At 42.4% G+C, this 25,962-nt stretch overlaps 2 protein-coding genes across 2 annotated transcripts in view; both read left to right on the plus strand.

Moving 5' to 3' along the window:
- LOC114638592 (scavenger receptor cysteine-rich domain-containing protein SCART1-like) overlaps positions 1-183 on the plus strand; it is a 61,863-nt gene extending 61,680 nt beyond the window's left edge. Inside the window, exon 13 of the mRNA XM_028787152.1 lies at positions 5-183. Coding sequence (XP_028642985.1) covers positions 5-183 — 179 coding nt within the window. The remainder of the gene's footprint in view (positions 1-4) is intronic.
- Positions 184-15,028: 14,845 nt separating this feature from the next.
- On the plus strand, positions 15,029-15,958 carry LOC114638608 (olfactory receptor 13A1-like). Its single transcript, XM_028787172.1, has one exon. The coding sequence runs from the start codon at positions 15,029-15,031 to the stop codon at positions 15,956-15,958; it is 930 nt and encodes a 309-aa protein (XP_028643005.1).
- The last annotated feature ends 10,004 nt before the right edge of the window (positions 15,959-25,962 follow it).

Genomic DNA, 25,962 nt, shown 5'->3' on the forward strand with positions numbered 1-25,962 from the left:
GCAGGTTCTGGAGCAATGGGGGAGCTGCCCTCAGAGGCTGTCTATGAATACATTGAAACAGTCCCTATGGATGAGAAAGAGGAGCCAGCAGCATCCCAGAGTCCGGTGCAGAATGAGGATTATGATGATGCAGAAGAGCCCAAGCACAGCCCTGGGGAAGAGATGAAGCCTAGGCACTGTTGAGCCTGACTGGTGTGTACCTCTGTTCCTTAAGGTATGAGGCACCCTTCCTGCCGATCTGCTCTCATAAAGAGGTTCTATTGAGCTAGCATTTAAAGGATCTGGGATCTAGTTCTCTGAGTCCTGGACCATCACTTCTGCTTTGCTTTAGACTGCCGTCCTTTTAAGGATGGTCTTCAGAGCCTTCTGCTGAGTAGACACGTAATCAGTTTGGACTTTGCTCTTTCTGACTTGTGTACAGTGTCCTTTTAGCACTTGACCTGATGTCTGCCAGAGATAGGTAGGTAGGTAGATAGATAGATAGATAGATAGATAGATAGATAGATAGATAGATATCCTGATGGGCCGGGGAGTGTAGATTTAGTGTATGAATCAATTTTACTGTTGCACAATCCATTTTCTAGCTCACACTACTGTGTCTGTATTCTGCATCAAAGAATCAGGTGGTGAAGGTGCCTGGTACTTAGAGTTAATTCCCAAGGCCACAAATGGGTGTCTCTCTCTTTAAATATAGATGAGACTGTTTGCTGCCTGAGTGCTGATGTTGACGATGAAGTTGAAATGGAAGACTGTGATGACCCCTTTCCTAGCACTAGATGACCTTGAGGTCATGAATATGTCCAACATATGGTATGATCCTGAGAGACTATAGTTTTCCCTGTCCTGAATTACCAAATTGATGTTATTAAACTTCTTTAAACTTAAAATTAAGTGTCAGTCCTTCCTAGAACTGTTATAACATTTAACCATAAAGCTTGCTCTCTTCTGAGCCTCAGTCACTGCCTGACCTGGTCTCTGAGTTTTATCTGAGCCTTTTGGATAATATCCATGTATCAGTGATTACATATTTATCTCCTTGAACAAAGCTCAAGTCCAAGTAGATCAAAGACCTCCACATAAAACCAGATACACTGAATCTAATAGAAGAGAAAGAAGGAAATATCCTTGAACACATCTGCACAGGGAAAATTTTCCTGAATAGAACACCAATGGCTCAGGCCATTGATCAACAGTAGACAAACGGGATCCTAATGAAACTGAAAAGCTTCTGTCAGGCAAAGGACACTGTCAATAGAATAAAATATCAACCTATAGACTCGGAAAAGATCTTTACTAACCCTACGTTCAATAGAGAGCTAATATCCAAAATATACCAAGAACTCAAGAAGTTGGAATAAAAAAACCCAAATAACCCTATTAAAAATGGTGTACAGAGTTAAACAAAGAATTCTCAACTGAGGAATTTTGAATGGCTGAGGAGCACCCAAAGAAATGTCCAACATCCTTAGTCATCAGGGAAATGTAAATCAAAATGATCCTGAGACTCCACTTCACACCAGTCAGAATGGCTAAGATAAAAAACTCAGGCAACAGCAGATGCTGGTGAGCATGTGGAGAAAGAGGAACACTCCTCCATTTCTTGTGGAATTGCAAGCTGGTAAAACCACTTTGGAAAACCAATCTGGCAGTTCCTCAGAAAATTGGAAATAATTCTACCTGAAGACTCAGCTATATACTCCTGGGCATACACCCACAAGATGCTCCATTGCATCACAAGAACATGTACTCCACTGTGTTCATAGCAGGCAACCTTATTTATAATAGCCAGAAGCTGGAAATAACCCAGATGTCCCTACACAGAAGAATGGGTACAGAAAATGTGGTATATTCACACAATTGAATACTACTCAGCTATTAAAAACAAAGACTTTATGAATTTTGCAAGCAAATGGATGGAACTTGGAAATATCATCCTGAGTGAGGTCACCCAGACCCAAGAGGACATACACGGCATGTACCCACTGATAAGTGTATATTGGCCAAAAGGTGTTGCAACTCTTTAACAGTTCTTCAGGTTGTGGTGACCCCTGCCATAAGATTATTTCATTGGTACTTAGTAAGTGTAACCCTGCTACTATTACGAGTCATAATATAAATATCTGATATGCAGCATATCTGATAGGTGACTCTTGTGTGTTTAGCCACACACGAGTTGAGTACCAATGATCTATGAGACCCATGGATGGTTCACCATACATAAATCAATAAATGTAATCCACCACATACACAGACTGAAAGACAAGAACCAATAGACCATTTCTTTAGATGAATAAATGGCTTTTATGACATGATGCAACACCCTTTCATAATAAAGGTCCTGGGTAGACTAGGGACTCAAGGGACATACCTTACCATAATAAAGGTGATTTACAGTAAGCACACAGCCAACACTAGTATAAATGGAGAGAAGCATTAAGCAGTTTCATTAAAACCAGGGATAAGACAAGAATGTCTGCTCTTTCCAATATAGTACTTGAAGTCTTAGCTAGAGCAGTAAGATAACTGAAGGAGATTAAGGGAGATACAAATAGGAAAGGCAGAAGTCAAAGTATCTTTATTTCGCAATAATATAATTTCATACATAAAGACTTTAAAACTCTACCAGCAAACTTCTACATCCAATAAACATTTTCAGCAAACTATCAGGCTATAAAATTAACACACCAAAATTAGTAATCTCCTATATATAAATACAAGCATACTAAGAAAGAAGTTAGGGCATTACCATGTGGTGTTTTGAATAAGAATGGCTCCAGTAGACCTATATATTTGAATGCTTATTTATTGGGGTTACATTATTTGAAGAGATTAGAAAGATTAGGAGGTGTGGACATGGTAGAAGAAGTGTGTCACTGGAGGTGGCTTTGAGGTTTCAAAAGTTCATGCTAAGTCAAGCATCATTCTCTCTGCTTACATATTAGGATGCAACTCTCAGCTACTGCTTCAGCATCTGCCTGCATGCTACTATGCTCCCCATCATGATAAAATGGACTAAACCTCTGAAACTATAAGAAAGTGCTCAATTAAATGTTGTCTTTTTTTTGTTATTGGACGTTTTATTTACATTTCATATGTTGTTCCCTTACCCCATCCCCCACCCACCCAGGAACCCCCTATCCTCTCACCCCTCCTCCTTCTTCTCTGCGGATGTAACCCCTACCTACCCTCCCACTCCCACCTCCCCACCCTCAAATTCCCACCCCCTGGGGCATCCAGCCTTCATGAGGTCAAGGATCTCTTCTTCCACCTATGCCCAGCAGGGCCCTCCGCTCTTACATATACAGCTGAAGCCATGGATCCCTCCCTAAGTGCTCCCAGGCTGGTGGTCTAGATCCTGGGAGCTGTGGTTGGTTGTATTGTTGCTCTCCTCATGGGGTCACAAACCCTTTCAGCTCCAATGGTCTTCACTCTAACTCCTCCATTGAGAACCCCATGATCAGTTCAATGGCTAGTTGTGAGCATCTGCCTCTGAATATGTCAGACTCTTGCAGACCTCTGAGGAGACATCTATATCAGGCTCTAATCAGCACGCACTTCCTGACCCCCACATCAGCATCCACCCCTGGTGACTGCACATGGGATGGATACTCAGGTGGAATGGTCTTCAGACGGCCCCTCCTTCAGTTTCTGTCCCTCACCCTGTCTCCATATTTGCTCCCTTGAGTATTTAAGAGTTGTCTTGGTTATGGTGTCTCTACCCAGCAATAGAACAGCAACTATGACATAGTACCTTCCAATAATTGAGTCAAAGAGGAAAAAAAAAAGAAAGAACAAAGGAAAGAAAGAAAGAAGGAAAGAAAAGAAGAAAGAAAGAAAGAAAGAAAGAAAGAAAGGAAATCTCTTTGTAGACAAGCAAGTGAAAGACAAGTGTAATAAAAACCTTTAAGAAACTGAAGAAAGAAATCGAAGATTGCTCATGTTTATGTATCTTTAGGATTACAGTTATGACAATGGTCGCCTTACCAAAAACCAGCTATAGATTGAATGCATTCTCTATCAAATTCCAATGCAGTTCTTACAGAAATTGAAAGAACCTGAGCCTAGATAGGCCAGGAGACTAGGGAAAACCAAATACTACTGTTCTGCTTAAGGAACCTCACAATAAATGACCCCTGAGGACATACTGCTATACTCATAGGTCAGTATATTACACAGCCATCATCAAAGAAGCACACTCTTGCAGCAGATGGGAACTAACAAAGAGACCTACCACTGGACTGTGCAGAGAATGAGAGACCTTTGAACACTCAGGGCCCAGGGAGTTACGCTGAAAAGGAAACGGACAGTTCAGATTTGAGGGTTGCAACAGAGAAGAATCCTCAGACACAGCCTCAGAGCCAATTGAAAGTCAGCTAGCTGGTGGCAATACTTGGGTATTTAAGGCCCAAGCATAGTTCACAGCTTTTCTCAGGGTCCATATTTAATGAAGTAAACCATGTTCTAGCTGGGGAACTCCAAGGTTCCTTTTCCAGCACTCCAAACTAAGCTGATAGTTACAAAAGCAATATGCAATTAGCAAAAATGGGTCAGGCCAATCTTTGCTAAAAGACCACATCCTTGAGTTGTCTTTCTTCCTGGAACTGTTTTTCAGTCCCGCCCCTCCCCCCCTCACTGGCACTTTTCTCAGCAAGACAAAATTTACCTACGGCACCAAAATGGAGTCACCATGGTCAACTTACACCTCTTGCCACAGTTTGTAAGAGCCATAGGTGGTGGATGACTCCAAGGAGACATTTCTTCGCAGACAGAGCAAGACTGAAGCACAGATGAACTCAGACTGTGACAGCACACACAGGTCCTGGTCAAGCCAAATGGAGTTCCATGCTGCAGTGGGGAAGTGGACAAGGGCTCCCACTCCTAAGCAAAAGCTATATGCAATTCCTACTTGCTGGGGGTTTACTCTTATGGAGTATCACTGGGAGTATTAATCACACTCCTGGCAAGCGTCGTGCTCAGGATCGTTAACCAACACAAATGGAACTCAGTGGTAGTTTTATAGCCTTTTTGTCTCATGTTGCTTTTTTTTGGGATTTTTTTTTTGTCTTAGTGTTCTTTTGTTTGTATATTCTAGTTGCCATTTTTTGTAGTTTTTTCACTAATTGATTAATTAACTAATAAATTGATGTTATATTCTAACCACAGCTTTCCCTCTTTCCTCTCCTCCCTTTCTCCTCAGAGAAGTGGAGGCCTCCCATGAATATCACTCCTCTTTGGCCTATCAAGTTGCAGTAGGACTAGGCACATCTCCCACTGAGGCTAGACAAGGCAGCCCAGTTAGGGGAAAGGAATGTAAAGCAGGCAAGAGAATAAGAGTCAGCTCCTGCTCCTGCTACTAGGGGTCCCACATGAAGACCACACTACAGATGTGTTACATATGTGTGGACGGCCTATGTCCATCTCATGCATGAAATCTGGTTGGTGTTTCAGTCTCTGTAAGCTCCTATGGGCTCAAGTTAGTTGATTCTGTAGTATTTTGTGGGATTCTTTTTTTGTGGGTAGGTATGTTTCTTGGTTTTGTTTTTGCTTTTACATATTTGCTTTTTAAAGAAAGAAGAAGAAAAAGGGCACAGATTTGGGTCAGTTGGGAAAGGAGAAAATGTGATCAAGATATATTGTATAAAAATTTATATTGTGCATCTTCTCTGACTAAACCCAGACCCAGCAGTCCTCTGCTGTATATGTGTTGGGGGCCTCATATCAGCTGGTGTATGCTGCCTACCTGGTTGGTGGTCCAGGGGGGCAGGGAAGAGGTATGGGATGTGGAATAGTAAGAGGGTGAACAGGAAAGGGAATAAAATTTGGAGTTTAAGATAAATAAATTTATTAGTTAAAAAATTTATATTGTATAAAAAAGATTTTTTTCAATAAAAAAATCACATAAGAGATTTTTAAAGTTTGCAATGACCACTTGTATAACAGAATGGAGCTGCTGATCTTTCTGAAGTCAAAACTTAGACAAAGCTTTAGTTTCCATGATGAGGACAGGACCATTCAGGCTTCTATTTATCTAGAAGTTCAGTCCATTGACATCTGCATTGTGTCCAGATGTGGTTTTCTGTGATGGTCTCCATTTGCTGTAAAAAGAGAAGCTTCTTTGACGAGGGGCCATAGCTACACTTATCTGTTGGTATAAGGGTAAGAATTTGAATGTAGTAGAGGATTAGCTGGTCTAGCAAGGTGGCATTAGTACAGTCTTTTCTCAGACTTATAGTCTCACTAGTCCCAAGAACCTGGCTATGTTTCCAGTTCCAGGTGACTAAGTCAGGGTGTCTAGTGCTGTGAATAAACACCATGACAAAGCAACTCTTGTAAGGGAAAACATTTAATTAGGGACTTACTGACAGTTTCAGAAGCTTAGTCCATTATCATCATGACAGAGCATGGTAGGAGAATGGCAGCACACATGGTATTGCAGTGGTAACTGAGAGCTACATCCTGATACAGAGAGGAGAGAGAGAGAGAGAGAGAGAGAGAGAGAGAGAGAGAGAGAGAGAGAAACAGAGAGACAGAGACATAGAGAGAAATAGGACCAGGTGTGGACTTTTTGAAACCTCTAAGCCCACTACTGTGACACACTTTCTTAAACAAGGCCACACCTTCTTATCCTTCTCAAATAGTGCCACTGATATGTGGCCTACCTAAAGCCTTAAATCATGATATTAGAAGATACACTGCACACTAACCAAAGGAGAAAGGTAGATACCAGTCCAGGTTCAAACTCTTTGGTCTACAAGAATGACTTGCCTGCAAAAACAACAGTGGCACAAGGCTTGTGGGAGTAACCAGCCAATACCAGCTTTAAGGCCTACTCCATGAGATGAAACCCTTACTCAATGATGCTTGGGTGGCTAAGAACCTGACACTAGATAGGCAGGGACCGAGGGGAAAATAAAATACACTGTTTTACTAAAGGAACTTAGTTCTAAAACAACTTCTAACAATGTTGTACTATACTTAGATCAGTGCCTTGCTCAGCCATCATCAGAGAAGCTTTCTCCTTTAGCAAATGGGACCCACAGCCAGACAATATGCAGAGAAAGAGATCTTGGAACACCCAGCTCTAAAAAAGAATGTCTCCATTAAATCCCTCTTCTCAGAGCTCAGGGAACTCTGTGGGAGAGGAGGTGGGAAGATGGTAAGAGCCCGAGGGCATGCAGGCCACCAAGAATCAAGACCTTCTAGATATAACAGAGCTGACACACATACAAACTCACAGAGACTGAGCCAGCATGCACAGGGCCTGCATCTGTCTGTACCAGATGGAGTCCTAGAGCTGAAAGAAGTGGACACAAGCCCCCATCCCTAACCCAGAAGCCATGTCCAATTGATAGCCACTTTCAAGTGAAAGATTAGTTTTCTCCAAGGGAGTCTCACTAGGGAAAGCAACACATGAGTGGGTCCTACAACCAACAGGAAATTAACTCGCAGTCTGGTGTTCACTAGGAAAAGTTAACCACAAAAGGCTCTTTGGAAACAAAGGATGAAGAGTGACCTCAGGAGAAGGATCTCAGGGAAGCCAGCCCAGGCTATGCCATTATTGCATTGAACTTGGTTGCCTGGATGGAACTGGGAGCAGAGCCAGCACAGCATAGTCACCCACACCCCTCTCCCTGAAAACCCCTCTGGAGCACTGTGAGATGGAGTAATGGAGGTGGGCATAGGGTGTTTTGAAGTCTAGTGAAATGTACATCCTGGACTATTTTCTGCTTTAGAACATTCTTCTCTGGAAATATGTAAAATTCAGGAAGCTGAAATGTCTTTTCATGCTGCATTGAAAGCTGGAGGAGAGTGGTCTGATCATACTGTGTGCCTTCATGTGGCACTCCCCATTGGAAGGTCCTGTCTCCTGTCACCATCAGCCTGGCCTTAGCTTCTGATTCATAAATCAAACTCAGGGACTTCTTCCCAATACCCTAACTGGTAGAGTCTAGAGTGGGAAGTGACAAGAGTCCAGTACACACACAGTCCAGATGACCTCAACCTTAGTGACCACAGCTCCCTCTCCTATCAACAGAAGGCTGCTTTCTCAGCATTTCGGGCCTGGGGTACTTACATGGGTATGGAGGAGGGGTTACTTACAGGAGCTGAAAGTTTGAAAAAGGTCACCACAGGTTGGGTGACAGCTCACAAAATTTTGGAACCTGGAGAACATGCCAAGCAGCTAGGGAGCTTGGAAAGTGTTCTTTCCAATGAGTCAGTCTGTCTAAAACTATTCCAGGAACCTAAGCTGGTTTCGTCTTCTTCCAGCCCGCTGGTCTGGTCGCGGAGTCTTCTTCATAGCTTTGCTTGTGTGATGGTGGCTCTCAGCAGCATTTATTATTTATTAATGGACAGAAGGAGCCTTGTGAATCTGATTAGTTTTGGGAATTTACTGAAGATATTTTGATTTTGCCCATTAATTTGTTTATTCACTTTAAATCCCAGTCATTGCCCCCCACCCGCACCTCAAGAAGGAAACTGCAACCATGACATCAGCCCACTGTAGCTCCAAGTAAGAATGACTTGTGTTTACGTAGGGAGTGGTGACTCCAGTTAGTGGGCAGTGATGCTCCTGGACTGACAGGAAGCATGTCCTATATCATGAAGGGAAATGTCTGCAGATCTGACAGATGAGAAAAGCCACAGTGAACAGGGTTCATGGGTAAGACTGAGCCAGTGGGGAGCATTGCTGAGTTCTATGCAGGCAAGGTGAGCTGATGGGAAACATTGTTGAGGTCTGAATTTTTATCAAGTGGTACATACACTACTGCTGTTCCATTCTCCAGTGGTGAACATTGCCCCCACTGTCGTTGTGATTAGACACCATGACAAAGTAAGTAAAGTAAGTCCATAACAGGGTTTCTTTTGGGTTGACAGTTCCGGAAAAATAAGAGTCCATGTATCCTTGATGCAGAGCAGCAAGCAGCAGGCATGGTGGCTGGAGCAGGAAGCTGAGAGATTACATCATCAACCATGAACACAAAGCAAAAAGAGGAAACTGGAGGCATAGCAAGGCTATAAAACACCAGAGCTCACCTTCAGTGATGTAGACCCACCAGCAAGGTCACACACCCTAAACTTCCCCAAACAGTGGTGTCACCTGGCAGCCAGCTGTTCAAATACCTGAGTCATTTGTTGTTCAAATCAACACACCATCTGCCCCTGACTGATCCTCATGCCAGGAAAGACTTGCTTCCTCTAGGTTCCAAAGTTGCAATTGACACTCTTAGGCTTTAAGTGGCTTTCTTAAAGTGACATTTGGGTTTTTGTTTCCCAGGAAGGTGTACCAGAAATGGTTGGCCTCAGTGATGCAGATAAAGGAGAGGGGATTAGTTTTATTTATTTTTTGACAAAATGTTACTGTTTTATTTTGTAACACTAAATATTTTAGAACAAAATTATAGATACATGTCTTGTTGACTTGATTGCAAGTCTTACCACCAGCATTGACTATCCTAAGTTCCAGGTCTTGCTCACAGAGCATTCCATCCTATCACTGGGTGCTGAGTTCCCTTTGGAAACCAAGACAAGTAGCTTCCCTCAGTACTAATAAACAGATGATGAAATATGCACATGTCCTTAATATTTTATTACCATAATGTAAATTTAGCAAGCCCACAGTCACTCTCCCTGCAGTTAGTAAAACCCTTGTTTGTATTTTTCATTCCATATATATGTATGTATGTGTATATGCATATATGTATATATGCATTTATGTATATAAGTATGTATATACGTATAAAGGTAAATATATTGCATGCTTATATGATGTACATATGTATATATGTATATTAGTATATATGTATGCATGTGTACATGTACACATGCATGTATTTATGTATATATGTGTATATATATGTATATATAAATATATGAATATATGTATATATACATATGAACAATTGTACATTGTATATTTGTATATGTGTACTAGTACATATGTACATACACACAGACACATACATATATATTTGTTTTAAGTGCCAGAGACCATGCATCACAACAGCTGAGACACAGGCATGGAGTATTGCTACCTCAGCTCTGATTCCATGATAAGCCTATATAGGAATTCTTCCTAAGGTGGGGGGGCAGGATTCAAGGTGGTTCTTTTCCTTGAGGATTAGAAAAGTCTCTAAACTCACATGCATGCCTCCATGAAGGGATACTGAGGTCTCAGCCATCTTGCTGAAACAGTTGAGCTGTCCAGATCCATGGGTCTATGTAGGGAAATATTCAGATTATCTCTCTGGCATTGGTGATGTAAACTGGATGCTCTTGCTGGAAACTCAGGCCAGTGAGGAAAAGACACTAAGACTAGCACAGTTCACAGGTGGGAAGCCATAAAGGAATGAAGTATTTAAAGTAAATGATTGTGTGAGCCAAACACACATTGCACGGAAGCTAGTGATTTTGTAACACACATATTCTTGTGATGTCTTTGTTAATGTTTTCCCTAGCTTCCAGCAAATACAAACTTATGGATAAATCAGGTCCCGTGGGGGCACCCCGATAATCCCAGGACTGCAGAGGCTATAATGAGGGGATCTGGGGTTAAAGACCAACCTGAACTACACAGTAAGGCTCTGTCTCAATAAAAGCAAGACAAACACAAAACAAGTCTACAACTAGAATCACAGAGAGCATCTGAGGCTGAGTGGAGCCTGGATAGACCCAGAGGGAGAAGCATGGCTTCACTGGAGGGGGATCTTTTGGGAGGGAGGCCAGGATTTTGTCCATGTGGGACAGCCAACCAACCCATTGATTCAGGTTGGCAAACCATTGGAGGGGAACACAGTGGATTTCCCTGCATAGGATGCCAAGCTTTGGATGCTCCAGTAAATTGTAACATAGGATTGGCTCTGGAGACAGTCATGCATAGGCATAGGGTTGCTTTTCTAGCTTTCAGGAGTGACTGTGGTCCAGATCTGATACCTACCCCTCTGGAGCTCAAGGAGTGAGCCTAGTCCATGTAACTTTGTATATTTATAGGTGTTTCAAACTATTGATTATTGATATATTTGTCTTCAGAGATCATAACTAAATGTGGTCCCAGGAGTTCTTTTTGTCCAAACTGCTGGAAGAGACAACACCGCTACAAAGGGAACAAATTGGCCAGCAGAGACTGAAACCTGGCATTGAACAGCCCTGTGTGCACTAGCCCCTAGGCAGCTCCAGGACATCAACAAGTGAAGTGCCTGTATATCACAAGCAACGGGATGATCCAAACCTGATCACCCATCCTACTGAACAAGGAGGGCCCAAGGTCATCCTCAAATCATCTCTAGTTTAATTCCCATAAGAAGGCAGTCAGATGTAGCCCAGACAGGCCTACTTAACTCCATGATGGATGTGTATACTCCCCTGACCCTGAGGGATGATGAGCAGGGGCTCCTACATTATTAGTACATGCAATGTCAGTCCTTTAATGCCCTGGATGTGTTATGGATAAGGACATGTTGTGTGTTCTACAGGAGTCAATCAAATGTCATCAGACTTGCTTTCAGAGAGCCTTCATGACCAGCTCCCCCTAGCTTTCCTCTTCTGAGCCCTGTTTCCTATTTGGGGTTGGGTAGGAGACAGTCCTACAGTTGCTTCAGAAACAAAAATGAAAAATGTAGCTCACTGTGCCTTCTTGAGGAGTCAAAGTATTCTGTGCTGTCATACCTGAGATGAAGTGATGGTGGTGGTGGGGGGGCTGCTTCAAGGAGAAGTACAGGCCAGATGCAGGGCTGTGCATCTCATTCAAGCTCTTGACCCTACAGCCCCTCCCTGCTGATTAGCTTTTAGCTGTTAATGACCTTCACTGAATCTGACAATTACAGCAGCCAAACCACACTACACATTATTTTCACAGGCAGAAGACAGTGTCCTCACCAGCCCCATGGGCAGTTAGGTCAATGGCCACACTACCACCTCTCACTGCGGAGCTGTCTGGGTACCCTGCTCTGTGGATGACTGCTACTCCTGTCAGTGAGGGACAGATGACCATCAGTTTTCCACAAACTAATTGGCCCCAGTTTTGAGGCTTATATGCTATAAACACGGTGACTTATTTTGGACCATGCATTATCCTTAAACCAGGTTTACAGCCTTTGATTGCTTATTAGTTTTATAACTCAGATTAGTCTCTTTATGGAGAATTGACTAGAAAGGTCAAATGTAATTGAAGCTCTTATCTCATCTTAATTGCTCACATCTTGAGTTGTGCTTCATGTGTTGAGTTTGTTCCTCTGTTCAGTGGGTGACGGTTTGGGAGAGATCGAGAGTGTGTGTATTGAGGACTTTGAAGGGTCTGGAACTTAAGGTGGCCTGTGGTCATTTGATTTGTGAAGTTTGGATTATTTCAGCTCCTTTGGTCTTTGTAATGACTGATTCTGAATGGGTTACTTTCTACACTGTTCTGTGACTGCAAAAGATAGTTCACTCCTGTGGTGCGTCTTCTGGCTATGAAGGGAAGCCAATCTGCTGCAAAGGGCTCATGCCACAGAACATGGTGGAGCTCAAGCCCTGTGCGCTGTTGCTGACATTCACCTCCACAGACTTCACACAGTTTCTCCCCATGGGAAGACTTGAACACTACAGTGAAGAGTTGTATCCATTCAGGGTCAACCTCAACTGTGATTTACCACAGTGACTATGACTCCCCAGGCAGTGCATGAGAGTGGCCGACTCTTTCTGACCTCACACAGTGATGAACTAGCTGGTCAGTCAGTGTTGGTTTATTGAGAGGACTATGTCACAGCAAGATGACGTAATGATCTGATGATGTAATGATAAACTGAGGTGAGGGAACCCACAGGCTATGCTGAGGGACAGTCTGTTAACAGGAAATACATCTTCCTACAGGGATCAAGGGCACACCACTCTCAGCCAAGCTATTTTGAGGTCATCCCCAGGGTAGAAATCACCATAGGGGTTAGTGTCCTAGAGCTGTGCACATGACCTCAGGCTTCTGCTTTCTCCATGCCTTAGGGCCCTGGTGTATCAGCTTAGCAACTATGGCCCATAGAGATTCCTGTTTACCTCACTGTGGGTAATTGCTCTCTGAGGGCTACTCCTAAGCAATCTAAGTCCATCCCAGGGGTTAGTCCCTACAGTAAGGTCAAAAGCAAACAAATGGGACACAGGGCTCTTTGTGGTGAAATGTATGTTCTTTCGAACATGTAGACATCTTGGGTTTAGATGGGCAGCCACAGACAGCTTCTCCTTCCATGTGAGTTGCTCCTTCCTCTATTCACTTCTTCCTTTTGGGTACCTGTCTTCTCCCCATTTCTTTCCTCCTTCCTTCCTTCCTTCCTTTCCTTTCCTTTCCTTTCCTTTCCTTTGCTTTCCTTTCCTTTCCTTTCCTTTCCTTTCCTTTCCTTTCCTTTCCTTTCCTTTCCTTTCCTTTCCTTTCCTTTCCTTTCCTTTTTTTTTGTCTTCTGTGAGGGAGGAATGATTCTCAAAAGAGATTTGGTTTTCCTCTAATCTATTTTAGTGTGTAAAAATGAAAAAAAAAAACAACTCTTACCAGAAACACCTTGCTTCATAGTTTCAGTTTGAAACTTTAAATGCATGGCTCTAAAGGTCTACTCTGTGACCAATCTTGGATGCTGATCAATGAACAGAAATCTTGCACTGTGGCTTAGTTCTGAGGCAGATCTGGGTTTCTAGAGAGGCATGGTGGTTTCCTGTGGATCTGGTACAGAGTTGGGGGCTCAGAGCCACCTGTGGCATGAAGTGTTACAGGCAGACAGGTACTGAGCTGAGATGCAGACAGAGAAGATTTGGGGGGCTCAGTTAAGAAGCCCAGCCTTCTGTATGAGGCCCCTAGGTATCTGCAGGGAATGGTGACAGATCATCCTTTGCTGTTTGGGAGACAAGTATGAGTCCTGAAGATTCTATGGGTAGCTTAGCTCTTCAGTGGGAGGAGGTGGGGTTATCAAAAGCTCAGACCCTGCTTTCAAGTTCACCCTGTAGGAGAAAGGCCTTGATCTGTGCACTCACAGGATAAGAATGTCTTCTTCATTCAGCACACACCATGTGAGTTCTTTGTTTTCATGTAGCCAACATCCCACTCATGGAGTGTCCAGGATGGGTCTGGGCCTGCTCATTCCCATCAGATAGTAGAAGGGGCCGAGCTCTCTCTGCATGCTGATCAGTCCCCATCCTTCTCTGCCTGAGAGGCACATATTCTTGGAGAGTCCTGGATGATTAGAGATAGATATGTGTATGAGGTGAAGGGAAGACAGACTTGGAGCTGGGTAGGAGTGATAGCCTGGAAATTTGGGGCCTGGCTTAAAGTCAGGTCCATGCCTTTCTTGCTGTGTTTCAGCACTGGTATAGACAAGCACCTTCTCTGGCAGGCACAAGCCTTCCCAGAGAAGTGAATGATACATGTTGTCCTCACTGGGTTTATCATCCTCAAGGGAGTGATTTACAGTGGCCATGTAGAAATAGACAGCTGTGGTGTTTACAAAAGGGATATATTCATTCCCCAAGAGCTAGGGTTATATGTACCACCTGTATGCCATTCTGTAACAGCTTCATGTTCTAAACCTATCCAGATGCTCCCCCTACTCCCAAGCATGCTTCCCAGAACTGTTTTTCTACCAGCCTCCAAGAATCATGGTCCACGCCTTGATAAGGCTGGTTTTCTCTAAGTTCCAAAAAAATCTTTTCTGGGGAAACAATTTCCCTTTGGTACACCTTAACAGGCCAGCATACATGCTTAGAGATGCTCCAGTTCTCAGGGCATCATAAGATATGATCTATGTTAAAGCAAACAGAGGCTGTAGGATACTGCCCGTCACAGGCAGGGCTTCCTTCTGTTCTGGGTCTACTGTGTACAGAGTAGAGAGTTCATGCTCACACTGTCCCACTGTGTTGATAGATGATGTCATCATCTTTACAGTGACAGCACCCCTGAGAAGCACTCCTACTCACAGCTGGCTGGATCCTGTGTGACATGATGGCTGCCCCACACCCTGTGTCTCCTTGACCATCCATAGCTGTGTAATGCCCACTAACTCCCAGGACTCACTCTCAAATGGCAATAAACAACTACACAACTGTGGTAGAGTTTGTCCTGCAGGGACTCTCTGGGGATCCTGGGCTCCAGGCTCTCTTCTTGGCCTTTTTCTTGCTTCTTTACATCCTGGCTCTTTCAGGAAACACCCTCATCATCATAGCCATCAGCCTCAATCCAGGTCTTCACACTCCCATGTATTTCTTCCTTGCCAACCTGGCCCTGTTGGACATCGTCTGCACATCCACTGTTCTTCCCAAGCTGCTGGAGGGTCTGGTGGGTAAGAGCAGCTACATCTCTTACAAGGGATGCATGACCCAGATCTTCTTCATGACCTGGATTTTGGCAGCTGAGCTGTTGCTGCTCACTGTCATGGCCTATGACCGCTATGTGGCCATCTGCCGCCCACTGCACTACAGCGTGCTGATGAGCTGGCCCATCTGTGTCCTGCTCGCAGGCTTTGTGTGGGTGATCGGCATAGCCAATACATCTGTGCACACTGGCCTGATGGCACGACTCAATTTTTGTGGCCCCAATGAAATTCGTAACTTTTTATGTGAAGTCCCAACAGTGCTGCTTCTGTCTTGTAGCCCAACCACTCTCAACAACATCATGATTGTCATCGCAGATGTCTATTTTGGTGTGGTCAACTTTGTATTCACTATGATATCCTACAGCTTCATCATCTGGAGCATCCTGCGCATCCACTCCACAGAGGGCAAGAAGCGTGCCTTCTCCACCTGCTCTGCCCACCTAGTGGTGGTCATCCTGTACTACTCCACTATCATCTACACCTATTTGCAGCCTGGCTCTGGATCCTCCTTGGAGAATGGCAAGGTTGTTACCTTGTTGTACACAGCAGTCAGTCCTACGCTGAACCCCGTCATTTATTCTCTGAGGAACAAGGATGTCAAAATAGCCCTCAGAAAGTTATTTTCCTGTTTCCATTGAGGAGACAGAGGCACCAGTGTGACTTGATCCAGCTGTTGATGAACTATTTGGGATGCGTGACTGAGGATCTGACGTCATGTCAGATAACAGAAAGGTAATTTACGTGGCAGATATACATGTACTGTGCTCCTCTTGGAGGAGCCACCGGCCATTTCCTTTTGGAAGGGTGAACGTCCAGGTTTGAGGTAGGCTGTGTGTTTATATCCTGGGTGGCTATCTCTTATGTAGAGCTTTTCAGTATCATGTATTGGAGAAAATCACCCAGACTCCAATATTGGACAAACTCCTCTTAGTTTGAACTTGAGAACTGTGTCTGTTGGCACCATGGTACTTACACCTCTGAGAGAAAAAACAAAAAACAAAAAACAAGCAATCTGCTCCTCATACCAGCAACACCTAGGAAGGTGTGGGTTGACTCATCAGTTCCTCTTCAGCTGGAATGCTTTGCCATCATAGTAGAGGATGCTAGTCTTTTCTTTGTTTGGACAGAAGCTTCTGCAAACTGAGTAGGAGTTCAGTCTCCCTCTGGCCTCTGAAGCCACTGTCCACAGCATCCTCCTAGACTCTCTTCCCTCCTCCACACAGTTTCCTCAAAGGTATGATCAACCCTGTGTTATTTGATGCTGTTGCTAGCAACCTCCAAATATATAACTGCCTCTGTGGTTCTTTGCCTCTGAATCTATTGGTGTGGCTGCTTTCTGAAGACCTTGATTTCTTTGCTAATTACTTGTTCTAAGACACTTATTAGAGTCTATTGTTTTGACCAACTGCCTGGCATGTCATGATTGTTTTCTCACTGCAAGGGCATTCTCATGATCCTGGGAAGCCTCCATGAATGGCCCGATACCCTCCACTCAGTCTACAAACACATGCATGCATAACAGCACCTGTCCATTTCATGCTGTTCATGCTCATCAGAGATCAGGCTACAGGATCCAATGCTTCTTTTTCTACCAAGTGGGCCCTTAGAATTAAACACAGGTTATCAGGCTTGGCAGTTATCACCTCTACTAGCTGAGACATCTCATTGATCCTACACTTTTTGTCTTGAGATGTGTTTTCTACCCTGCATCTAGGGTTTTAATGTCTACAGTGCCTTACTGAAAGAGCTCAAGCTCAGTGAACTGGACAGGATTTAGCTGGGCAGCTGTGATCTTGTCTCCACAGCTCTGCTGTTGAGTTCTTGCTCTATATCCACTTCCTAATTCATTTATCCACGTGCCCTTCTATTTTACTCATTTCAAAGCATGCTGCAAACATCAATTCACTCTTCCTTAAACAGTTTCATATGCACATTAGAGACAATAATTTGTTTATAGGTTTTTCTGGCTTGGGGATCTTAAGATAAAAATTTTCAGCAATTTCAATGAAATGGGTGAATCAGAGTATCATTTACCAAGTTTTGAGAAATAAACAGTTATGTAATGCAAGTCTCCATAGAGAGTGGAGATGATAGCCTTTAATGTAGCATGTTTTACCCAGGGCTGCTCAACCTGTGTGGCCTGAGGTCATCAGTGCCCTTTGTGGTAGTCATTGTTGTCCTGATATTTCAGTTGCAGCTCAGTTTTGTGTGTTGTACAACTTTGTACAAATGGCATCATGCAACACACATTTTTGACATGTGTGTGCTTTCATAGCACAGTTTTTTTATTTTTAAATTTTGTTTATATGTATGAATGTTTTTGACTGCATGTATATATCTATACTACAACATGCCTGGTGCCCTTGGAAATCAGGAGAGGGTGTTGGATCCCCTGGAATGAAGTGACAGATGGCTCTAATTCAACATGTGTATGTGGGACTAGAACCCAGTTCATCTGCATGAACAATAAGTGTTCTTAACTGCTGAGCCATCTTTCTAGCCCTCCACAGTGTTTTAAAGATTTGATCCTGTTCTCTTATGTAATCAGTACTGTGTTCTTTTCTATTTTGGTGAGCACTAGGTTTTAAGGCTATAACACACCTTATTATTCAGCTTCCATAGATAATTGTGCAAATCCTCTTCCAGGCATTTTTTTCTCCATAGTAAGTGATTGTGAGTGGCATTGCAATGTCTCAGGGTGTGTGGAAGCTGAGTTTTGTAACAAAGTTTTCTCTTGGATTTTACCCTTCATACTCTCAGCAACAGTCAATGGGATTTCTACTGGCTTTTACCACCACCTAAGGCCATTGATAGAAAGAGGCTCAGAATTGAAGCCTAATCATCCCTAACTCCTGCTCAGCTCCTGAGAGTCTCCGTGCTGCTCCTGGAGTAACACTGGCATTGGATGGCCTGCACTGTTTTTCTCTACTGCGCAGGCGCAGCCCTACAAACTACCCCAACTACTGCTTCACATGTGTTCTGCCCCCATGCTCATTAACACCCCTGTTGATCCTTTATTTGATGAGTTACTTAGAAAAGCATTACTTAATTTTCAAATAATTTAAAAATGGGAAGTTAGACATTTCCCAGATGGTTTTATCATTGATTGCAGGAATCATGGATTTGGTCTGGTCTAGCTTCCTTAGAGTCTGTGGCTCCAGGGAACCCTGTGCCTTTCAGTTCCAGAGAAATTGAGGCACTCCCTTAGGCAGTGAAGCATTCAGGCTCTGTGTTCCCTGAAGTCAGGAAAGCATATAGATGATAGACAGGACAATTACTCTGAGACATTAATATTGCACACTCTGTATTGCATGCAAACATTGTATCCTGGCAACTACAACTGTATTCTTCCTGGGCAACTGCCATTATATTCTGTTTCTGATAGGGGTATATACAGTCTGATTCCTTGTAGTAAACTTGTCTCATCCTCAGTCTCTCTGAGACCCCTTCATCCTGGTCTGGTTTTAATTTCTTACACACACACACACACACACACACACACACACACACACACATTCCAAGGGTCCTCAAAAGACCCTGAATTCTGTCATCATTGTGTTGGGGCTCATGCAGGGTGGATGTCTCAGTTTTTGGGAGGTGGTTAGTCTGTGCTGGTGAGTGTCCTCTTGTTCTGTTCATTACTGAGACTGCTGAGATAATAACTGTAATAAACCAGTTTACTTTGTCTTGTACTTATATCAGTTTCTCTTCCTGTGTCTAATGGTTCTGTTGCTAGGGGCAGAAGTGTTTTGGGTTCTTCTGTCACAATGACTGTTTCTAACTCCATGTTAACCCTTTTATCAATAAATAATTTCCTTTATTTGTGCTATTAATTTCTGAGTTTAAGACTGTTTGGTATTAAAACACTTAGCTTCTCCTGCTTCCATTTGATTGTTGGTGTGAGAATTTTTTTTTATTATTTTACTTTCAGCCTAATTAAGATAATCATTTTATTTATTTATATCCCAAATTTTGCCCCTCCAGAATCCTTCAGCTTGTCTCCCTTCCCTTTCCCTCTGAGGGTGTGCCTCTCCTGGGCATCCCCTTTCTCTGGGGCATCAAATCTCTACAGGATTAGGCAAATCTTTCACTGGGGTCTAACAAAGCAGTCTGTCCTCTGCTACATATTGGCCTTGGCCCAGCCCATGTATGCTCTTTGGTTGGTAGCTTAGTTTCTGGGAGCTTCTAGATGACACCTTTGGTCTTCCTATGGGGTTGCCATCCCCTTCAGTTCCTTCAATCCTTCCCCTATCTCTTCCATAGGAGTCCCAACCTCAGTCCAGTGCTTGGCTGTGCATCTGTCTCAGTATGCTTTTTTGTTTTTTGTTTTTGTTTTTTTTTTTTGCTCACCCCTTTCCCACTCAGGTCCCCCCTCCCTCTGCTTCCCATGATTATTTTGTTCTCCATTCTAAGTGGGATTTAAGCATCCTCTCTTGGGCCTTTCTTCTTGTTATACTTCTTATGATCAGTGGGTTATATCCTAGGTGTTCTGTACATTTTAGCTAATATCCAATTATCAGTGAATACATACCATGCATGTCTTTTTGGGTCTGGGTTACCTCACTCAGGATGATATTTTCTAGTTCCACCCATTTGCCTGCAAAATTCATGATGCCCTTGTATTTAGTAGCTGATTAATATTCCACTGTGTAAACATACATTTTCTGTATCCATTCTTCAGTTGAGGGACATCTGGGTTGTTTCCAGCTTCTCGCTATTATGAATAAGGATGCTATGGCCATAGTGGAGTTTCTATCCTCTTAGAGGCTGCAATCCTTCCTCCTATTCTTCCATAAGAGTCCCCAAGCTCCATTCACTGTTTGGTTGTGGGTGTCTGCCTCTGTCTGAGTCACTTGGTAGGTTAGGTCTCTCAGAGGAAAGCCATGCTAGACTCCTGTCTGCAAACATAACAGAGTATCATTAATAGTGACAGAGATTGGTGCTTGAACATGGGATGGATCTCCAGTTGGGTTGGTTATTGGTTGGCCATTCACTCAGTCTCTTTCCCATCCCCAATCTCCACATTTCTTGTAGACAGTATAAATTTTGGGTCAAAAGTTTTGTAGATGGGTTGGTGTCTCTATTGCTCCACTGGGGTTTCTGCCTGGGCACACAAGGCAGCCTCCCTAGGGTCACAGCTAAGGACTACCTCCCATTGATTCCTGGTTGCCTCCCCTATCTCAGGTCTCTGTCTCTTCCTGGAGATGCATCCTACCTCCTGCCCTGTTGGTTACAGATTTCCATTCATTCTTATGGCCATCTTGCCATCCTGCCTGCCCCTCTCTGCACCTGACCCTGAACACTCCTCCCTCCCAGTCCCCTCTTTCACACAGTTTCCTCCCTCCATCTGCCTTCCAGGTCTATTCCATTTGCCCTTCCAAGTAACGTTCAAGCATTCTTGCTTGTGCCTCCTTCCTGTCCAGTCTTCTTGGATCTGTGGAGAACAGCATGGGCATCCTGTATTTGATTAATAATAGCCACTTATAAGTGAATACATATTGTGCATGTCCTTTTGGAACTGGGTTACATTATTGAGGATGATATTCTCAAGGTCCATCCATTTGCCTTCAGAATTCATGATGTATTTGTTTTTTGTAGCTGAATAGTATTCTGTTGTGCAGATGTACAACATTTCTTTATCCATTCTTGAGTTGGGGGACATCTAGGTTGTTTCCAGTTTCTGGCTTTTATGAATAAAGCTGCTATAAATATAGTTGAGCAAATGTCTTTGTGGGATGCTGAAGCATCTTTTGAGTATGTGCCCAGGAGTGGTATGGCTGGGTCGTGAAGTAGAGCTGTTATTCCCAATTTTCTGAGAAACCACCAAATTGATTTCCAAAATGTTTGTACAAATTTTCACTCACACCATGTCTTAGTTAGGGTTTTACTGTTGTGAACAGACATCATGACCAAGGCAAGTCTTATAAATTTAGTTGGGGCTGGCTTACAGATTCAGAGGTCCAGTTCATAATTATCAAGGCAGAAAGCATGGCAACATCCAGGCAGGCATGGTATGGGAGGAGCTGAGAGTTCTACATCTTCATCTGAAGGCTGCTAGCAGAATACTGACTTCCAGGCAGCTAGGATGAGGGTCTCATAGCCCACACCCACAGTGCCACACCTACTCCAACAAGGTCACACCTTCTAATAGTGCCAATCCCTTAGCTGAGCATATGCAAACCATCACACACTAGCAATGGAGGAATGTTCCCCATGCTACACATCCTGGCCAGCATATGCTAATACTTGAGGTTTTTTTTTTTTTAATCTTAACTGTTAGTAGCCAACAAGCTAATAACCAGCAGGTGATCTTCCTGAGATGGTCTGCCTCAGATTATAATAATCCATGACAGATTTGTTCATATAGGCAAGACCCAGAAGAAAATCATTTTAGGAAAGATTATTGCTAGTAATATGATTTTCCTATTATTATTAAACATATATGACAATCACTAGGTATTATCTTACCCATTTGAGCAGATCTCTGAAGATCTGCAAAGATGTACTGTCTTGTAGTGATGCTATATAGACAAATAGATGACTTCTCAATTTTTATGATGATTCTATAAGAATTCTTAAATTTATATCAGTATTTATTAAACTTTTTTATAATGGGACTGCTACTGGGGCTCTTCTGGTAGTCAAAATTGCAATGAGAATTCTGTCAGTCTCCCATGACTCACCATTTTATTGCTTCTAGATAGTAACCAGACTTTCTACATCTCACAGCACATTCCAAGAAGTTGTAAAACCATTAACCAAAGGTCATAAAAAGGGAACTAATGGCTTATTATAGGTGCTAGAGCAGAAGCTAAAATATTGACTGAATTTATCTATACAGGATGTAATTAATAGCTTTGTTATGGTTTTTAACTCTCAGTGAACCTGTGGAGCTGTGACAGGTGATAAATGTTTGTCCAGATAATTACTCCTAATGAATATGCATGTAATCATTCACTGTTGTAAACTTGATTTTATGTGCAAACTCGTGGTGAACTTTTTACCATGTGATCATGTATTCTAAAAGATGTATAAGTGCTGAAGACAAAGACAGGAAGGCAAAACAATTTCCCTTATGCCCCTTTTCATTCATTCCATTTTTCTCCTTTTTCTTAGAGACCTTTCATAGGAAACTTTTACAACTTAGAAATAAACACTAAAATCACTTTCAAAGTGTCCCTTTTTCTTCCTGCAAATCTATGATCATGAGAGATCTTTCCATCTTCTGAGATCTTCAATTTTTCTTCAGAAACTTGAAGTTCTTGTCATACAGATCTTTCACTTGCTTGGTTAGAGTCACACCAAGGTATTTCATATTATTTGTGACTATTGTGAAGGGTGTCATTTCCCTAATTTTTCTCTCAGCCTATTTATCCTTTGAGTAGAGGAAGGCTACTGATTTGTTTGAGTTACTTTTATATCTAGCCACTTTGCTGAAGTTATTTATCAGGTTTAGGAGTTCTCTAGTGGAAGTTTTAGGGTCACTTAAGTATACTATCATATCATCTGAAAATAGTGATATTTTGACTTCTTCCTTTCCAATTTGTGTTCCTTTGATCTCCTTTTGTTGTCTAATTGCTCTGGCTAGGACTTCAAGTACTGTATTGAATAGGTAGGGGGAGAGTGGGCAGCCTTGTCTAGTCCCTGATCTTAGTAGGATTGCTTCAAGTTTCTCTCCATTTAGCTTGATGTTGGCTACTGGTTTGCTGTAAATTGCTTTTACTATGTTTAGGTAGGGGCCTTGAATTCCTGATTTTTCCAAGACTTTTATCATGAAGGGATGTTGAATTTTGTCAAATGCTTTCTCAGCATCTAGTGAGACGATCATGTGGTTTTTTTTCCCTTGAGTTTGTTTATGTAGTGGATTACGTTGGTGGTTTTTCATATATTGAACCATCCCTGCATCCCCAGGATGAAGCTTATTAGATCATAATGGATGATTGTTTTGATGTGTTCTTGGGTTCATTTTGCAAGAATTTTATTGAGTATTTCTGCATTGATATTTATAAGGGAAGTTGGTCTGAAGTTCTCTTTCTTTGTTGGATCTTTGTGTGGTTTAGGTATAAACATAATTGTAGCTTCATAGAATGAATTGGGTAGTGTTCCTTCTGTTTCTATTTTGTGGAATAGTTTGAAAAGTATTGGTATAGGTCTTCTTTGAAGGTCTGATAGAATTCTGCACTAAATGAACCATCTGATCCTGGGCTTTTTTTTTTTTTTTTTTTTTTTTTTTTTTGGTTGGGAGACTTTTAATGACTGTTGCTAGTCTCAGAGACCATCAGTCTTTAAAGCCACATCAGAGTCCTACCTACACTGTGTCCCTTCCAAGCTGGGAGGCACCCAGCATTTAACCATTCTGACCAGTGTAAGATGGAATCTCAGAGTTGTTTTGATTTGTATTTCACTAATGACTAAGGTGTAAACATTTCTTTGTTTTTCTTTCTTTCTTTGTTCAGTTCACACACTGACACTGAAACAGCTCAGGCCACCTTTATTTATGCATTTCTCTTTTTTTTGTAGCTGAAATGGTCTTACATTCATTTTCTTATTTTCTCATATAGTCTCATTTAAGAACTAACTTTTAACAATAATTTACATACTGCACTTTCCTCTTTTTTTCTCCCCATCAATTTCTGAGTTTTTCTACTAACCTATGTACTGTGGCAAGAAAGAGCAAACAGCTTCAGCTAGTAGTTAATAGCTAACCCAACAAACACATTAGTACATAACTGAGTGACTATGATTGGTAGCAATTGTGGTTTCAGTATAGAGAGGTGATAGACTACATACCCAGCAAATTCTGTTTTAATAATGGGCACCTAGCATCTCCTCATATCCTAATAAGGAGATCTAATTCTTCTAACACCCAGGGTTCTCAGCAAATTAGTAACCTGAGTCAGTTTCTCATCCTTGCTTGGCTCATCTCTAAATGTTCCTATTAGGTTTTGGAACCAACAATCTAGCAAGACCTTCATAATTTTTTAAATTAATTTTTTATTTGTTTTAAAAAATAGAATTACATATCTTTTTTTTCCAGCCAGTCATTATCCCCCTCCTGGTCCACCCTCCAACAGTTCCTCATCCCATTCCTCCCACCCTATATCCAAGATGATGTCCCCACCCCCAACCCCCTACCCCACAAGGCCTCCGTACTCCCTGGGGTCTCAAATCTCTTTAAGGTTAGGTGCATCTTCTCTCACTGAGGCCAGGCCAGGCAATCTTCTACTGGATATGTGTTGGGAGCCTCATATCAGCTTAGTGTATGCTGCCTGGTTGGTGGCCCAGTGTCTGAAAGATTGAGACTGCTGGTCTTCCTATGAGGCCACTCTCCTCTTCAGATTCTTCAAGCCTTTCTCTAATTCAACAACAGGGGTCCCTGACTTCAGTCCAATGGTTGGGTATAAGTATTTATATTTGTATCTGTCTCAGTCAGCTGGTTGTTGAATCTCCCAGAGGATAGCCATGCTAGGCTCCTGTCTATAAAGATACCAAGTTAGGCCGGTCACTGGACCTTCTTTCCCTCGGTGTCTTGTCCATTTTTGTCCCTGTAGTTCTTTCAGACAGAAACAATTCTGGGTCAGGGTTTTTGACTGTGGGATAACAACCTCATCTCTCCACTTGATACTCTGTCATTCTACCAGAGGTGGATTCTACAAGTTCCCTCTCTCCACTGTTGAGAATTTCATCTAAGGTCCCTCCCTTTGAGTCCTAAGAGTCTCTCACCACCCAGGTCTCTGGTACATTAAGTGCTTCTTAACCATTCGAGATTCCCCTGTCAAGAATTCTGTTTAGTTTTCCCATTTTTTAATTGATATATTTGGATTGTTGGAGTATAACTTCTTGAGTTCTTTGTTAATTTTGGATATTAGCCCTCTGTCAGCTATAGGGTTGGTGAAGATCCTTTCCTAATCTGTAAGCTGCCATTTTGTCCTATTGCCAGTGTCCTTGGCCTTGCAAAAGCTTTGCAGTTTCATAAGGTCTTATTTATCAACTATTGATATTAGAGCCTGAGTTGTTCTGTTCATGAAATTGCTCCTCTACCAATGCATTTAAAGGCATTCCCATTTTCTATTCTATGAGATTTAGTATATTCGATTTTATGTTCAGGTCCTTGATCTACTTGGACTTGAGTTTTGTGCAGGATTATAAATATGAATCTATTTGCATTATTCTACATGTAGACATCCAGTTACTCAGGCACCATTTGTTGAAGATGCTTCAATTTTTCCATTGTATGGCTTTGGCTTCTTTATCTAAAATCAAGTCTCCATAGGTGTGCGTGTTTATTTCTGAGACTTTGGTTCAATTCCATTGATCAACACGTGTTTCTGTACCAATACCATGCAGTTTTTAATTACTATTGCTCTGTAGTACAGCTTGAGGTCAGGGGTGGTGATTCCTCCCAAAGTTCTTTTATTGTTCAAGATTGTTTTAGCTATCCTGTTTTTTTTTTAATTTTTTCATATGAAGTTGAGAATTGCTCTTTTGAGGTCTATAAAGAATTGTGTTGGGCTAGAGAGATGGCTCAGTAGTTAAGAGCACTGACTGCTCTTCCTGAGGTCCTGAGTTCAACTCCCAGCAACCACATGGTGGCTCACAGCCATCTGTAATGGGATCTGATGCCTTCTTCTGGTGTGTCTGA

This window comes from Grammomys surdaster, unplaced genomic scaffold (assembly GCF_004785775.1).
Source record: "Grammomys surdaster isolate TR1022 unplaced genomic scaffold, NIH_TR_1.0 125612, whole genome shotgun sequence".
NCBI lineage: Eukaryota > Metazoa > Chordata > Mammalia > Rodentia > Muridae > Grammomys > Grammomys surdaster.